This window comes from Salmo salar, chromosome 16 (genome assembly GCF_965601325.2).
Source record: "Salmo salar chromosome 16, fSalSal1, whole genome shotgun sequence".
Lineage (NCBI taxonomy): Eukaryota > Metazoa > Chordata > Actinopteri > Salmoniformes > Salmonidae > Salmo > Salmo salar.
This window is the reverse complement of record NC_138306.1, coordinates 26,074,576-26,092,305: the sequence shown is the minus strand read 5'-3', so window position 1 is coordinate 26,092,305 and position 17,730 is coordinate 26,074,576. Positions and strand designations below refer to the sequence as shown.

Here is a 17,730-nt window from a genome sequence, read left to right as displayed (position 1 = left end):
TCTCCAAAAATAGAACGCATGATAATAAATAACACACGTGGTCAGGGTGGTACTGGAAGATAATGACATGCAAAGGTTGGCAAAAAAATGTTTCACTAAATCTTGGAACCAAATCATGTAAATATCTTGTACATAGAACATTTTAGAATTAGCATCCTTTCCAGTCTAAGTATTTGAAAATCAAGTTATGGAAATGTTTTAATCCAGTTATGGAAAAAATGGCACTTCTGTTGGAAAACATTGCATTGAAGAGTTGCAGTATGTCTTGACAAAACATTATTTTTTTAATAAAAATTCATTAAGATTGCATAGATTATTTTCAACATATACAATCACACATATCATAGCAGTGGTTGTCTGTCATAATAAACTCATTTCACAATACACTTTGCACTATACTGTTAATTTAACATAATAGAGATTGTCACCATGGAATGGTGCTGTTGAGGTATTCAGAGTTCTACGTAACCTATGTAATGCATTCACAGTTCAGAAGCTATATCACATATTACATTACATTTCTGGTGCAATTCCGAAACATCTGTAAACAATTACTTATTTTGCCAAAAGTCTACTAAACAAGTATCTCATTTATTATAATAGAAATGGGTAGTAGGTCAGCTTAACAGTTACTGTAGTAGGACGTTCTTCGAGAATATGTAAAAGTGTAGACAAATCCCCACTATACCTACAGTGCTCAAACATGTCATTTGTAGATAAGTGAAGTGCAAAATGTCACATCTTTGTGTCAGGGGAGCCTGAGTAACTAGGGGGTAAGGGCTAGGGAAATGGTATTCAAAGTCGGGTCATGAACCTAAGCGGGGTCGTGGGGGAAGTGCAGTGGGGTCACCAACATTTTAATAAAATATACACGACCGTTCAAAAGTTTGGGGTCACTTAGAAATGTCCTTGTTTTTGAAAGAAAGCACATTTTTTGGTATATTAAAATAACATCAAATTAACAATGTCTACTGTATTTCTGATCAATTTGATGTTATTTTAATGTTTTTGAAAGAAAAGCTAATTTGTTGTCTATTAAAATAACATCAAATTAACAATGTCTACTGTATTTCTGATCAATTTGATGTTATTTTAATGGACAACAAATTAGCTTTTCTTTCAAAAACAAGGACATTTCTAAGTGACAAACTTTTGAACGGTAGTGTATATATTATTTGTTGTTGTTGAGCAAGATCATTTAAAAAATAAAATATTGAGTACATTTATTTACTGGTTTCTTTTCATTTTGAAAATATAGGTAATTTGATTTTAAGGTTGTCATTAGATTTAAAGTGGGGTAGGGAGAAATTTTCACTACAAAAATGGGGTCCCCAGAAGTCCCGGCTGAAAAGCATCGAATACCACTGGGCTAGAGGCTATTTCTGGACTGGACCATAGCTGTGTCCTGTGGTAACTTGGCCTTGATGTGGGCCATGCTGAGGGCCTAAGGGGTAGTGGATGGGAATAGGGATTGTTTCTGGACCGGACCACAGTCGGGTGAGTCCTGCCTGGGGTCACATCTTGGCCTTGAGAGGGACCATACTGAGACTCTGGAGGTAGGTCTCTAAGGTGGACAGGTACTCCTGCGGGTGTCGTCTCAGGTGGCCTGCATGTGTTGACTCCTCCCACTTCCTGTCCGTCACCTCCATCCCTCGTTTCCTCCAGTAGGCGATGATCTCCTCCATGCTCTCAGGGTCGCACAGCGCGTCGTTCTGGCAGAAGAAGACGAGGGCGGGAGCGGTGACAGGGTTGTTCCTGAAGACGTCGATGCCAGTGTTGAAGTAGTCGACCGTGTGGCATTTGAAGGCTCTGAAGTAGAGTATGCTGGCCCGTTTAACCAGGCTCTCCAGCCGGGGGAACAAGTTCTTACTCAGACCTGAGGAGATAATCAAATACACACGCAAAGTTTAAATGGCCTTAGGAGAGAGGACAATGTCAGCTCACTGGTTAGCTTTATAACCCCTAACCAGGCTGTACTAGACAGTACTAGGCTGTGATAGATGTGTTACACCTGACGGTATATAACCTTTAACCTCTAATCCCTGACCCCCAGACTCACCGGTAGCCATCCTCTCCAGTGAGCCCAGCACTAGGCTGTCATAGATGTGGCCTTTGATCCTCTTAATGAAGCTGTGGTACTTCTGTGTGTCGTGGGACATGTGCACCAGCAACTGGGTGAAGGTGTATCCTCCTATGGAAAAGGCGTGCACGAGTAAGGGGCGTGACACAAAGCGGTCACTCTGTAGGACATCCAGTACCCTTGCTCCATAGTCTAGACCCCAACGCGGCCACAGGAACTGACTCACCTAGAGCAGAGGGGGGATCGGAGGTGTTTTAGACAGAAAGGAGAGCAGAGAGAGTATGACGTTTCCCCCCATGACGTTTCCTCTTTAAACTTTAATCCATTCCTCACCTCGCTCTCCACTATGAGCACGTCGAAGCCTGTACGGAAGTAGATCTCACAGTACTTGGCCACAGCCTGGGGTCGCGACCCCAACCAGGGAAGCATTAGCAACAGGGGCTTGGTTGGGCCTGGGGTAAGGGCTGGTGGGGTACATGCTGCATCGTTCAGGGCAGACAGAGGGCCAAGGGGAGGCCCAATGGGAGGCCCAGGTGAAGGATTAGGTGGTGCCGTCTCGTTCAGGTACAAGGTGATGGTCTTGCTGATGCGTTGAGCTGTGACCCCACGGAATAGCATGGTGACAGCAAGGTGGGACAGTGAGCGCTGAGTTAGGAAGCCTGTAGGGGGTGCTGGCAGTGCAATAAGGCAGCTGTGGTAAAGGCGTTGGTCTGGAAGGGGAAAATAATGAGAAATTGAAAAATTATATTTTGTAGACAGATTTGCTGTATAAACATGATGTAACATTATAGATAGCTACTACTTCTATTGTATTTTAATTTGACCATAGTCAATTATTTATTCATTCAGTTATTTATGTATTAATTCATTAATTGCAAGCTAGCCTATTGATAACTATGAGGTTGTTCTAGCTGTAGCAGTCGAACCCCTGACTTTCTCAAGGGCACACTGCATGTGCAAACATAGCTGCTTTTAGCAACGCTGTATTGCCACACTAGTGTTGCTGGAAATTGGGTTGCAAAAAAACTGAACAGTCTGCTGGAAGCCAGTAGTTAAATAACGAAAATGTCAACTTACTCTACAGGTAGTCTGGACAGTTGGTCCTTCTGCAGGTGGAAATGTATATCCACAGGAACATTTATTAAACAGACTTCAAACCGTGGGTCCCTGTGTGTGGCCATCACGATTTGTTAACTCATCACCCAAGACATGTGCACAAGACAGAAGTACAGTACATGCACGCAATGCATACATACTAACCGTGATCGTGCTGGTGTTCATTTTTTACTCATGTGCCAGATGATAAAAATGTCAACAGCAGTACCAGCACTCTAAAAAGTAATCGTAAATAATAGCTACTTTCCTGCAGATTTTTTGTCTCCAATTTCCACCAGCAAAAGGACCAAATGCACAGACATGCGGTAGAGTAAAATTTATTTTTACTCAATATTCTGGCTTGTAAATTAACTTTCCACGTTTTTGTAGTGCTTCGTTTCAGACGGTGTAACTAGCCTAGGAAGCCGATGGTGGCCGCTAGATCTGCACTATCGTCTAGGTTTGATATGCCCAGTCGGTAACATACTTGTGTCCCCCGTGGACCGGTCCGTACTTAAAGCATCCTCCAATCAGGCTGCAAAAGCATACTTTTCCTCCTTAACTAGCTTTAATGGCAGTCCGTTGGGAAAAAAAACGGGGAAAATGTGTGCCGTCTCAATAAAACACAATTTTCCACTACCATTTTCAGATTTTCGGGCAACATAGGATGTTGGACACTGATAATATCAATAAAAAAAGTTGCTAGGTTAATTGGTCATCATTACACCTTTTGAAAGGGCATATTAACGGGCAATTAGTGGGCAAGATTAATTCAATAACTCATAACATGATGATATGTCAAAACTGGCATAGTTAACGTTAACTAGCTATTTTACCGCAAGTAAACAATTCCAATCACTTAGCTAGCTAGCTACTCATTTTTTTTTGTGGTTTTACAAACTGAGGGTCGACAGGACCTAGCTGTGTTCTGATGTTGCTAATGGTTTAATATCAAATCCTGTATTGACACATCAAAACATTGGAAGGCTGCTGACTAGCTAGCTATCATATAAGAACATTCCTTACCTGTGAAAATGCTTCTTCACTCACAAGACCCTTCAGCGACTAGTATTCTGCCAGCAGCATAAATTACGTCACGTTAGTATGGTAATTACGAAACCTTGCAATGTGGATAACTCATTCAAAAAATATGGAATTTTAATCAATGGCCACTTTTATTGTGCCAACAAGAAAAGCAATGTGTAATTTATGAAAATAAATAAAAAATATGATTTGAATTTTTTTTTTAAGACCAATAATGAAAAAATACTATGTTGAGAATATTGGGCTGTAGAGATAACTTTTTCTCCTGTCTCAGCTAAAGTGGGGTGGGAAGTAGTCAGTAGGGTCTCTAATAACCAAATATGGTTACTTTTTGGGGGGGACTGTCACATGGCCTGCTGCTGTCTTTTCACTCTGACCCCACCATAGCCCCCAATGCATTACACTGTAATAGACTGTACATAGGATACATTTGGGCTTGTAGAGATAACTTTTCTACCTGTCTCAGCTAAAGTGGGGTGGGAAATGCTCAGTCTCAGCTGAGACAGGTAGAAAAGTTATCTCTACAAGCCAGTATGTATACCATGTACAGTCTATTACAGTACATTGCATTGGGGGCTATGGAGGGGGCGGAATGAAAAGCCAGCAAATCAAATTGTAATTTGTCACATACATGTGTTTAGCAGATGTTATTGCAGGTGTAGCGAAATGCTTGTGTTTCTAGCTCCAACAATGAAAAGCCAGCAGCAGGCTGGGCGACACAGTCCCCCTCCAAAACTAACCATATTTGGTTAGTAGAGACCCAACTGAGTATTTCCCACCCCAGTCTATATGAGACAGCTAGTAAAGTTTATTTCTCTACCACCCAACACTATAAGTATCCTATATATACTGTGTATTGCAATGCAGAGACCAATTTAAGTTTAGCAGACTCTATTGAGTAATTCCAACAACATATATTTTTATTTTATTAAACGTTTTTCTTTAAATATAGCCTACACAATACCTTTCAACATACCAGTATCTGTGTAAAGTTAGAAAATAAATGCTGGTATAAATAATACATCAAATGATGTATTTATTTTTTCAAAGGTGGTTGCAATGTTGGGAAAAACACTTTCCCAACCCTGTTCCTTCGGTACTCCCAACAGTTCACGTTTTTATTGTAACCCTGGACAAGCACACCTGACTCAACTTGTCAACTAATCATCAAGCACTAGAGTGAGAGAGAAAAAATCAATATTCCGAAAGTTTAGCATGTCTTTGCAGGGGGACTCTTAGTTTGAAGAAAATAATCCACGCTCGTGATGCTAGCATGATATACTGATGCTAGGAGAACGGTAACTCTTCTACGTGTTCCAAGTCGCTCCGCCCCAACGTCCACGAAGTGCTCATTAGAGACCGTACTCATGTTACAAGCCGGTGAAATCGTTCCTACATATGCGGGCGATGATCGTTAGGTCATTTAAACAACGAGCTAAATAAACCGTTTTGAGCACTCAAATTTTTATCCAAACAAAGACCATTTTATTTTCATTGAATAAGGTTTCATGACTTAATTCTGAAGATTTTATAACGGTTTAATTTTAGAGTGTCGTCAACACTTTAGTAATAGTCCCTTGTATTTTTAACGAGCTCTTTACTGTAAATGTGTGTTATTTTGAAGACCCAATTATTTTTCGGAGTGAGCGAAAACGCTTGTACCTTTTCAGTCCTTAAGAAAATTGGAAGGCTGTGCTTTTGTCAAGGAGAAACATCTGTAGATTAATGCATCATTGTGACTTTTCTTTTGTGAATTCAGAATTGAAGAACTTGAAAGTTGAGGACCAAAATGGAAATACATAACGTTTGTAATTATTTATTATGTTTTTATCCTCGATCATTTTAACGTGTGTGTGTTATTTTCTCATAGTTGAAGCATAGTTGAAGCAACCATGTGTTTTAAGAGTATGTAATTCATTGCTGCAATTCTCATTGCCAGATATGAGCTGGCCTGTATCTCTCTGACATGCAAATCAAGCTCCCCTTCTGACTCTCACACACATAGAACACATTGGGCCCCCAGTTTGGACAACTCATCCCCTGTCAGGCCTGACTCAGCAGCCATGCAGGCAGACGGTGTATGCGCGCTCAGGCGTACTGTGTGTGCTTGATGTCTGTGTGCGCTTGATGTCTGTGTGTGCGTGCGTGCATGTGCGTGTATGCGTAGTGTGTGTATGTGTGTGCGTGCGTGGTGTGTATGTGCATGTAGTTGTATATGCGTGTGCGAGTGTTCCCGAGTGTGTGTTCCTGTGCAAGCTTGTGTGTGTGTGTGTTCTCCTGTGTATAAGTGTGTGTAGGTCATTTTTGGGGGGGTTGGCCATGCCCCACGCTGAGGTCATGTGTTTGGTCAGTCATTGTTCCTCTCCTGAAACCTTTAGTTCCGGCTGGTTGGTGCCTCCTGTGCGGTCATCACTCCGAGTGTCAGTCGGCTCTGGTGTGGCTCTCCTAACCCCCTACAGCAGGGCTGGTCAACTGTTGTGTGAAACCTGAAGACTGGTGTTTGGTCCCAGAGCTTCAGCTCAGCTGGCTAACACAGTTTTGAGTGGTACAGAACACCCCTGGTGTAATGCCTGGTAAGTTTTTTACCCCAGGTGACTACCCTGTACTCTGTGACCCTCCACCCCTAGGCTTACCCCACTGTGAGCAGGTCCTGTTTACTGTTATTGATCCATCGTTGATCAATTATTGGGCCTCTCTCTGGTTATGGATCATTAACTCTGCTGTTTCCCAGGGATAGATAATGCCTCAACCCTGAGACCAAACGATCTCATTCTACACCGATGGCTGTCTTCCTGCCGGCCTGTGTGTCTGTTTGATCTTCCCCAGGTATATAAATAGGTCAGGGATGAGCTACTCTACAGTGTCTACAGGAATAAATAAGCGCTTTCTGCTCCATCAGCGCAAACCTGCCTGATAGTCTCACAAACAGACAGGAGAGATGGAGGAGATATTGATGCTGAAGATGATCCATTCATCATTGCTCTAAATCCAATTGATTTCTGGTCAGTCTCAAAAAAAAATAACATACTGGAATACTATATCTCAATGCAGCTTTGTTATTGCTCTATGATATTGCATAGACAGTGGCTAGATGCATTGGTTCATGCTCTGTAAATGCACTGCTGTAATCAATGACGGTCACCCATAATCCAACCCCCAGTCAGTCGTATACTAGCAGAGCAGATCTATAATATACTGTAGATACAGTACAATGGCCCATATCATCCTATTCAACTCTGGTCAGTCAGAGTACAGATTGAAGATGTACACAGATTAACAAGGTACAGTATGTGGATCAGTGTTTATTTTCAAGTATCCACAGAGGAATTAAATGAGGACATGAGCCTGGACTTTACCCCACAGGGAGATGCAGTACTATAGCTATCAGAGTCTGATGATATCAACATGTTGAGTAGAAGGAGACAGATAGCAAGAAATAAAGACAGAGAGAAGTGGGTATGTATACGTATGAGCGAGAAAGAGAGATAGATAGGTGGTGTGAGGACAGAGGGCAGAGGACACACACCCCATAACAATATAAAACACCAGTTGTGCGTGCTAGGCTCACAAAGAACTTACACATTCCTTGTGATGTGTGTACCATCATTTGTGACGTGCTTTTAATTTGTAGTCACTTTTACACTGACTATTGCTTTTATGTAAAGTATCACGGAGAGGGTTGGTTTAAACTCCAGCCGCAAATGACATCCAATACACTGTATTGATCTGATAGTTAGTGCCATCCTCCAATTAGTGATTTATTCTCACTGACGTGTGTGTGTGTACGATCAGACCGCACTGATAAATCATTTACACAGTGAGGTGTATCCACGGGAACCATGCATTCCCGGCACACATCAGAAAAAGAGAGAAACTGAACGAGGGAGGGAGGGAGAGAGAGGGAGAGTATGTGAGTGATACTGAGAAGAGGAGTGAGCCTGTAACTCACACACACACAGACAGACGGAGGGATCTATGTAGCAGCAGCGGAGGCTGCAGCAGTGTGGTGTGGGACAGAGGGGATTGTTATTGCTTGGCTGAGCTGGGACCTGTCCTGTCTGATGGAGAGCAGAAGGATGCAGCATAGTAAGTAATACAAATGTGTGTGTATGTGTGGTATTTGTCTGCTGTCTGAAAAATAAGAGGGTCTAGAAGACTGAGGCGGGGGTGGGGGAGTTGTGAAGAGACAAAGAAGAGAGAATGATGGAGAGGGATAGATTAAAGCGGTTGGTGTTGCTGGGCATGTCTATGGGGAGTGCTGTGCTACTTTCTGAGTACATTGGCAGAGAGAGGCAGGAAAAAAAATCTAAAGTAGGTATGCATGCGTACATGGGAGGGTTTGTTTTTTCTAGTGGAGGAGGAGAGGACACTGCTACAGTTTCTTTGTATGCTGACTGCGAGGAAGGCCCTAAACATTTTTTAAGACTCCAGGCACCCAAGTCATAGACTGTTCTCTCTGCTACCGCACGGCAAGTGGTACCGATGCACCAAGTCTGGAACCAACAGGACCCTGAACAGCTTCTTCCCCGAAGCCATAAGACTGATAAATAGTTAGTCCGGGTAGCTATTGGTTAACTATTTAACTATCTGCATCGAGCCTTTTTACTCTAACTCTTTTGACTCATCACATACACAGCTGCTACTGTTTATTATCTATCATGTTACGTAGTCACTTTATTCCTAGTTATATGTACATATCTTCTTCAATTACTTTGTACCTCTACACATCGCCTCGGTGCTGGTACCCCATGTATATAGCCAAGTTATCGTTACTAATTGTGTATTTATTATTACTTTTATTATTACATGTTATTACTTTTCTATTATTTCTCTATTTTCTTTCTGTCTGCACTGTTGGGAAGGGCCCGTAAGTAAGCGTTTCACTGTTAGTCTACACCTGTTGTTTACGAAGCATGTGACAAATATAATGTGGTTTGATTTGACTTTGAGGTGTGTGTTGTCTGTGTTCTGCAGGTGAGCCTATTCTTAAGTATGTGGCGTTGAGGTGAAAGAAGTGTTCGTTGGGAATCATGTAATTGGACAGCAATGTTTACCTGCATCATGTGACTTCAAAGAGAATATTACACTATAGGGTCTCCATCATGGCTGCTGTGATGTGGACCTCTCTCCTCCTCTCCCTTGCTCCTCTCCTCCATCTTCAAGCCTTTACCTTGGCCCCAGAGGTCGCCACAAAGGCACCACCACACCCACATACAGACACACAGATCGATGACCCAGTACTGGCCTCACACAGCACTGTATGGCCCTCCTGGGCTCCTGTAGTCCCCACCGCTGGAGCCAGAATGGCCGACTCTTTGGACTGGTTTCCAGGACTGAAAGACTCCACACTGGCACCTGAGGAAACTGAGAAAAAGGACAACAAAGGCGAGTTTCGGGGAACTATCAGTGACTACACAGAGACCCAAGGCTTTAATCCACTCACTAGACCTACATCACCAGCCCCAGTGAATGCACAGCTAGGGTCTACTACTGACTCGGACCAACACCAACCCAGAGCCCAGGCCACAAACAGAGAGTTGTTAGCTCTGGACTTCCCAGCCACTCAACAGAGAGACATACTGGAGGGAGATATCGTGGTGGAAGAGATTGGAGATGAGTTACAGGACTTCACAGAGAACCTCACAGAGGAAACAGGAACAGACACAAGTAAGAGTATCCAACCCCCATCCCTTCACCCCCATGTCACAGTGATATGTCCACTTTTACAACACCCTCAGGGTGTTGGTAAGAATAGTCTTCCTTCGTATTTATAGGATATTGGGCAGAATTGACCTATTTCCGATTTTGTAAAATACTGGCGGTGAATGTACTGATTTACTGTGGCAGTGTGATGAGAGTAACCCTTAATATATTTTCTATTCATGACATCCTACCTCTGATATCATGAAGTACAATGTGTGTTTGGTGTTTACATGCCCCTGTAGCAATTGTAGTTGTAGTAGTATTAGTAGTGTGTGTTTGCTATTGAAGTGTGTGTTGGAAGGTGACTTGTCTTCTCTGTCTGCTCTATGTCTGCTCTGTGCCTGCTCTATGCCTGCTCTATGTCTGCTCTGTGCCTGCTCTGTGTATGTGTGATATGTATTCTGCTGGCAAACACAGTTGTTTTATATTCACAGGGCGGTTTACGTCACGCCTCTCCCTCTCTCTCCTCTCTCTCTTTCTCATTCTCTCCTCTCATCTCCTTCTCTCCCACTCCATCGATCCTCCTTCTCTCCTCCCTCAATCTCCCCCTTCATCTCTCCCCTCCATCTTCCATCCATCTCTACCACCTCTCATTCTCCTCTTCTTTTCCACTCTGTCACAGACACACTTTATTTCTCTCCCTTGCTGTCCTATCTTCTTAAACAGCTACGCTGAGGGAGACTGTTAATGAATTCCTTCGTGTGAGGACAGTAAATGAGATGTGAATGAGAAACACAGTGGACTGGTGGTTTTATATAGGACATTGTAGAAGCCTCTTGCCTCTCCAGCCAGGGAGGGGTAGAGAGCATAGGCAGAGGGTAGTAAAAGGTCTAAGAGGGAGGGAGACAGAACTGGGTTAGCTCTGTGTCTCACATCTCTCTCTCTCACACACACACACACACACACACACACACACACACACACACACACACACACACACACACACACACACACACACACACACACACACACACACACACACACGTGAAAAGAAGAGAAGAGACCAGAGAATGTTTACATTCCCTCATTACTTGTCGTGTACATAACCCTCTGTTCCCCCCATGTCTGTGTGTGAAATTGTTTGTTGTAAAGTGTTTGTGCACTTTGACTGGTTCGCGACGGGTTATTTTGTACCCATATTTTGTTGTTCTGGGTGCCATTTGTTTTGCATATTAAACTGCTCCAGTTTTTACCCAGTTCTGCTCTCCTGCGCCTGACTTCCCTATAGCCAGTCACGCACCTTTTACAGCGAAGGTCTTGTTGTAGAGCTCAGTAGGCAGTAGGCAGTAGGCAGGCACATAGGTAGTGGACGTGTCCACATTATTCAGATGTTATGTTATCATAGGGGACAGACATACAGTATAGAATACAGTAGCAAGAAAAAGTATGTGAACCCTTTGGAAATACCTGGATTTCTGAATAAATTGGCCATAAAATTTGATCTGATCTTCATCTAGGTCACAAAAATAGACAAACACAGTCTGCTTAAACTAACAACACACAAACAATTATACGTTTTCATGTCTTTATTGAACACACCGTGTAAACATTCACAGTGCAGGGTGGAAAACGAATGTGAACCCTTGGTTTTAATAACTGGTTGACCCTCCTTTGGCAGCAATAACCTCAACCAAACGTTTTCTGTAGTTGCGGATCAGCCCTGCACAATGGTCAGGAGGAATTTTGGACCATTCCACTTTACAAAACTGTTTCAGTTCAGCAATATTCTTGGGATGTCTGGTGTGAACTGCTCTCTTGAGGTCATGCTACAGCATCTCAATCGGGTTGAAGTCAGGACTCTGACTGTGTATTTTCTGCTGTTTCATCAGTGTTTTGGGTCGTTGTCCTGGTGCATCACCCAACTTCTGTTGAGCTTCTATTGGCGGACAGATAGCTTAACATTCTCCTGCAAAATGTCTTGATAAACTTGGGAAATCATTTTTTCCATCGATGATAGCAAGCTGTCAAGGCCCTGAGTCAGCAAAGCTGCCCCAACCCATGATGCTCCCGCCACCATACTTTACAGTTGGGATAAGGTTTTGATGTTGGTGCTCTGTGCCTTTTTTCCTCCACACACAGTGTTGTATGTTCCTTACAAACAACTCAACTGTAGTTTCATCTGTCCACAGAATATTTTGCCAGTAGCGCTGTGGAACATCCAGGTGCACTTTTGCAAACTTCAGATGTGCAGCACAGTTTTTTTTGGACAGCAGTGGCTTCTTCCATGGTGTCCTCCCATGAACACCAGTCTTGTTTAGTGTTTTACATATCTTAGACTCATCAACAGAGATGTTAGCATGTTCCAGAGATTTCTGTAAGTCTTTAGCTTACACTCTAAGATTCTTCTTAACCTCATTAAGCTTTCTGCGCTGTGCTCTTGCAGTCATCTTTGCAGGACGGCCACTCCTAGGGAGAGTAGCAACAGTGCTGAACTTTCTTCATTTACCGTGGACTGATGAACATCAAGGCTTTTAGAGATACTTTTGTAACCCTTTCGAGCTTTATGCAAGTCAACCATTCTTAATCTTAGGTCTTCTGAGATCTCTTTTGTTCGAGGCATGGTTCACATCAGGCAATGCTTGACTTCAATTAGCCTAGGGGTTCACATACTTTTTCCAACCTACACTGTGAATGTTTAAATGATGTATTCAATATAGATAATAAAAATACAATAATATTTGTTATTAGTTTAAGCACACTATATTTGTCTATTGTTGTGACTTAGATGAAGATCAGATAACATTTGATGACCAATTTATGCAGAAATCCAGGTAATTCCAAAGGGTTGACATACATTTTCTTGCCACTGTAGGTACATGCACTTACAATATTATGTTATTATTGATGTAATGTTAGTTTTAAGAGTGTGCTTGGGATTATAAATAGTTACACAAATGAGAACAGCAATGGGGTCAATACTACCTCATCTGAACACAGTCTCTCTCTCCCTCTCTCCCTCTCTTGCTCTCTGTCCCTCCCTCCCACCCTTTCTCTCTCTCTCCCCTGGCTCTCTCTCTCTCTGACCCAGTTAGAGATTCCCAGTTACAAGAATGTACTTTTATAATGGATTAGCTCTCTCGCTCTCCCTCTCTCTCCCTGATATTTCACCCAATGAAATTCCAGGGGCAAGTGGTTGATTTGGGCATCAGTTTCAATAATCTTTGTTTCTGTTTTTGCAGGTGTGTTTCCAGAGGAGGGGTGGCCAAAATCGGCCACCAATGAGTCGGCTCTCGTCAACTGCAGCCTTGACACCAGAGCCACACCCTGCAACACAACTGATCAATCCTGGAGCCCCTTTTACCCCGATGACATCATCTCCAATCAATCCCAGCGCCCCTTTCTGTCTCTAACCCCTCCTCTCTTTGTGCCTCTGTATTCTGATTGGAACTCAGCTCTGGCCACCTGGGGCTTTGCCTGGGAGGCCCACATCTACGGTCTGGGATCTGTGTTCACTGCATTAGCTCTGATATCTGTACTCTGTCTGTTAGGTCTGCCCCTGCGCTGCCCCCCAGGAAGCCCCTACTTCACCCTGCTGCACCTGTTCCTCCTGGCCACCGGAGGCACTAGAGCATTCTCTCTGCTGTATGACGCTTATAGTCACCAGGACCACCTGCCTGCTCTGGGCTCTCTCCTCCTCTCTGAACTACCCTTCCCCTGCCTCACCTCTGCCTTCTCCATCTGCTTCCTCCTCCTCTCCCTCCGCTCTCGCATGCATCTCTCCCTTCATTTTTCCCTCTCTCTCTCCCTCCCTCTCTCCACCCTGCCCAGGCCTTGTCTCTTGTTCTTCCTCTCCTTGATGCACTTCGGAGCCTTCCTGGGCTCCATAGCTCTATTCCATGTCTTCCCCAGCCTCCCTGTCCTCCTCCTGCTCCCCCAGGGAGTGTTCATCCTCCTCTGCCTCCTCCTCCCCTGCTCCTTCCTCCTCTTTTACTGCCATGTACGACAAGACGCCAAACACATCCAACGGCTGAGTGACGGCGAGGGAGAGGTAACAGGTTCCCCAGTTCTGGTGGGGCGGCTGTCCCGGTGCCCATTCGCTGAGGCTGAGGAGTGGAGAAGGGCAGCAAGGGCTGGGGTGGGAGGGGCTCTGTGCCTGTTAGGGTGTGGGGGGCTTCAGCTGTATGGGATGTTACATGCATTAGGGCTCGGAGGGGTGAGTGCTGGGGCAGGGTTCCAGCCCTGGCCTTGGTGGGCATACCAGCTGGGCTGCAGGCTCTGTGAGGTGGGGGTGTGTCTGTCCCTGTCAATTATCGGCACTCAGCCCCTCCTCTTCTGTTGCTCCAACTCTAACTCCTCCTCCCGGACTAAACTCAACACCAACACCTGTCAGGGGTCCTGGGCGCGGCTGCCCTGTGCCTCACCCGCAGGAGGGCCTAGCCACCCACTTCCCCTCTCTCCCATCCTCCCCCCTCACTACCCCTGGTCCCTTGGGCAGAAAGAGAAGCAGGTGGTGTGTGATGTCATCAGGAAGCGCCATTCCGAAGCCCTCCCCCTCTACACACTAATGGAACCCCCTTCAAATGGACTGAACCAGCATCCTAACCCTAACCCCCACCCTGGCCAGACCAAAACCTCCAGACACCCCAACCTCCCTAATCCTCCAAGCCCACCAGGGAGACTTCAAGCTGGGGTTGAGTCCCAGGGCTCCTCCCAGGGTAGTCTATGTCTGGACACTGACTCCACAGTGGACCTGCGCCCCCCCTCTCCCATTGACCTGTCCCGTAGCATAGACCAGGCCCTGTACAGCGAGACCCTGTTCCCCCACAGCCTTTTCAGCTCCTCCAGGCTGCTCCACGCTTCTTCCAGCCTCTCCTTGAACTCCCCTGGCTCCCACCACAGCCAGAGTGCCTCATGGCCTGGAAACAACTCAGCCGACAGTCCCCTCTACCGGACCTCTTCCTGTGGAGATGTGGATATGTCTCCTACACGGCCTCCCCAGCCGGGATGCATTCTCCCAGGCCGCAGCGATCCCTGCTGTCCGCCTGAGTGCTGGTGGAGAGGTAGTAACTCCAGCTATCTGTGCCACGAGTCCCTGAGTGGGTCTTCCCAGGGTCTGTTCCCCAGCTCAGCGACAGGAGGGGCATGGTCACACCCCCACACCACCAGAGGGCAGCCCTGCCAGAGCAGTCTGCCCAGGACACTCCCCCACCTTACCTATCACAGACGTTACCACACCCTCAGCTCGGCCTCGCAGGACAGTCAGTGGGAGGGGCGGCTGGAGGGCAGAGAGGACCTGAGTGAAAGCAGGTTGCTGGAACGGGATACGGCCGTACAAGCGGAATTCGTCAACGTGTGCCGACAGATCGATGCTCTTAGCGTGTGCAGTGACACTATTGACCTGTAGGCAGATGCTACAGGGTTTGAACCATGCGTTATCTATGTGTCACAAGGACGTAAGGATATGACATGTATAATGCACAGAGATTATATATTGACCTCTAGTGAGAGCTAAGGACTTAACTGATACGCTACACTTAGTGCTTGAGTGATGTTAGCATTCAGATCAAGCAGATTTTTCACTGCTACAACAGAAGTATACAGAGGTAGAACTGACTATCAGTTGCAGTTTTATGGGGATTCTACATATAGAAAATAGACTTATAGTTCTGTTTGATTAGTTATAAGCTGTATATAACTGTACAGTTAGTTCCAAAAAGTGCTAAATGAACAATGAACTTACTGAAACAACCAAATTAGAACTGATTTGAAGAACTTTGAATACGAAATGTCAGTGTAGTGTTGATGATAACCATACCAATATGCAAGATCACTTCATGCTTTAGTGCCATCTACTGGGGGAGAGTGAACAAAGTGTAACTCTTCATTATAGCTGTTTTTTAATAAACTGTTTGTTCTTATAAAGAATTTATAACTGGTGTCCTACCACCAAGCAATATAAGCGTACCTGTTTAAGTCACAACAGCAATATAAACCAGGAGTTATACTAGAGTGTTCAAGTGCCAAATGCAGCAATGGAACCCGATACCAAAGCAAAGATTTCACCCAACGTTTTTAATTTAATTGAAAAACAGCTCAACCTCTGATATTTCAAACCCTTTCTCTACAATGAGTAACGCTGTGTCATACGGTACATATATCATTGAAGACTGTGTAAAATATACAGAGTATACTAAACGTAAGGACACCTGTTCTTTCCATGACAGACTGACCAGGTGAATCCAGATTAAAGTTATGATCCCTTATTGATGTCATTTGTTAAATCCATTTCAGTCCGTGTAGATGAAGGGGAAGAGACAGGTTAAAGAAGGATTTTTGAGCCTTGAGACAATTGAGACATGGATGTGTGTCATTCAGAGGGTGAATGACAAAATATTTAAGTACCTTTGAACAGGGTATGTTAGTAGGTGCCAGGCGCACCAGTTTGTGTCAGGAACTCTAACCCTGTTAGACTCTAACTGCTCAACAGTTTCCTGTGTGTATCAAGAATGTTCCATCACCTGAAGGACATCCAGCCAATTTGACACAACTGTGTGAAGCATTGGAGTCAACATGGGCCAGCATCCCCGTGGAATGCTTTCAACACCTTAGAGTCCATGCCCTGACAAATTAAGACTGTTCTGAGGGAAAAAGTGGAGGGTGTAACTCAATATTAGGAAGGTGTTCCTAATGTTTGGTATACTCAGTGTATATTTTATTGTAAATACAATGTACATGGAAAACAGTTCAACTGGTATGTCATGCATCGTAGATGAGGTATGACAAACAAATGAAGTTTATGATGTTTGAAAAAATAAGTAATTATTTATAGTAATACGAACACAGTTGCAGACAAATATATTGGCACCCTTTCACTTTTCTTAAATATTTCCCTATTTCTTCTAAAATAAGATGAAATTGAAAAAATAACTTGTCTCCACACCTTGTTATTGGATTTTCAACATTGCAGAACCACATTTATTTTAGTATACTTAAGTTTTCAATTTGAATGGAGATAATAATTACAAATGCCATAGGTTTTTGGTTTTGGATTTCATTTGCAAGGCATTTTTTTCATTTGTATTTTTATTTAACCAGGCAAGTCAGTTAAGAACAAAGTCTTATTTACAATGACGGCCTAGGAACAGTGGGTTAACTGCCTTGTTCAGGGACAAAACAGATTTTTACCTTGTTAGCTCGGGGATTCAATCTAGCAACCTTTCGGTTACTGGCCCAATGCTCTAACCACTAGGCTACCTGCGGCCCATCATGAAATCAGCAGATTATCAGGTGTTTTGGATCCAATGTTCAATCCAGTGTCTCCGTTGAAGGTTGTGGGTCTCCCAGCAGGACAACGACCCCAAACACACATAAAAAAACCCATCCAGGTTCAAGAAGAGATGCTGTTCTGGAGTGGGCAGCAAAGTCCAGATCTGAATCCCATCCATAACCTATGGCAAGAGCTGAAAACAGCAGTTGGTGGAGGGCACCCCTTAGAACAATTTGAGCAATAATTTGCTGCTGAAAAGTGAGCCACATTGCCAGTAGAAAGGTGCAGCAAGCTCATTGATGACTACAAGTGCTTATCTGCAGTTATCTTGGCAAAAGGCTGTGCAACCAAGTACTAGCAGGATGGCAATCATTTTGTTCATGCCATTTGTCTTTATTTTCTCAATTAAAATTGTGAACCTAAGTTTACAAAAATAAAACAAGTTCTGTAAATGAGGAAAATCAAATAAGTTTTTTTCAATTTCAACTTATTTGAAAAGAAATAGGAATTATTTAACATTTTACTGCAGTGGGCTAAATCAGGGTCACACATGGTGGTTCTTGGTAGTCTTAAACAAATCTACTTTGAAACAAAAGTATAC

General features: G+C 44.0%; 2 protein-coding genes across 3 annotated transcripts; one reads left to right on the top strand and one right to left on the bottom strand.

The window, feature by feature from the left end:
* Positions 1-263: 263 nt before the first annotated feature.
* LOC106573442 (transmembrane protein 53-A) lies at positions 264-4,293 on the bottom strand. Of its 2 annotated transcripts, XM_014148493.3 has the most exons (5): positions 4,202-4,293; positions 3,158-3,247; positions 2,414-2,790; positions 2,060-2,306; positions 264-1,876 (listed from the first exon to the last, which is right to left on the bottom strand). In XM_014148493.3, exons 3-5 carry the CDS (start codon positions 2,696-2,698, stop codon positions 1,515-1,517), a joined length of 894 nt encoding a protein of 297 aa, XP_014003968.1. In that variant the 5' UTR covers positions 2,699-2,790; positions 3,158-3,247; positions 4,202-4,293; the 3' UTR covers positions 264-1,514. The 2 variants fall into 2 exon arrangements, with proteins under 2 accessions (XP_014003968.1, XP_014003970.1); XM_014148495.3 differs by lacking the exon at positions 3,158-3,247.
* A 2,504-nt stretch (positions 4,294-6,797) lies between these two features.
* On the top strand, positions 6,798-16,125 carry LOC106573441 (proline-rich transmembrane protein 4). The gene is made up of 3 exons (XM_014148491.3): positions 6,798-8,305; positions 9,194-9,886; positions 13,102-16,125. Exons 2-3 carry the CDS (start codon positions 9,322-9,324, stop codon positions 15,264-15,266), a joined length of 2,730 nt encoding a protein of 909 aa, XP_014003966.1. The 5' UTR covers positions 6,798-8,305; positions 9,194-9,321; the 3' UTR covers positions 15,267-16,125.
* The last annotated feature ends 1,605 nt before the right edge of the window (positions 16,126-17,730 follow it).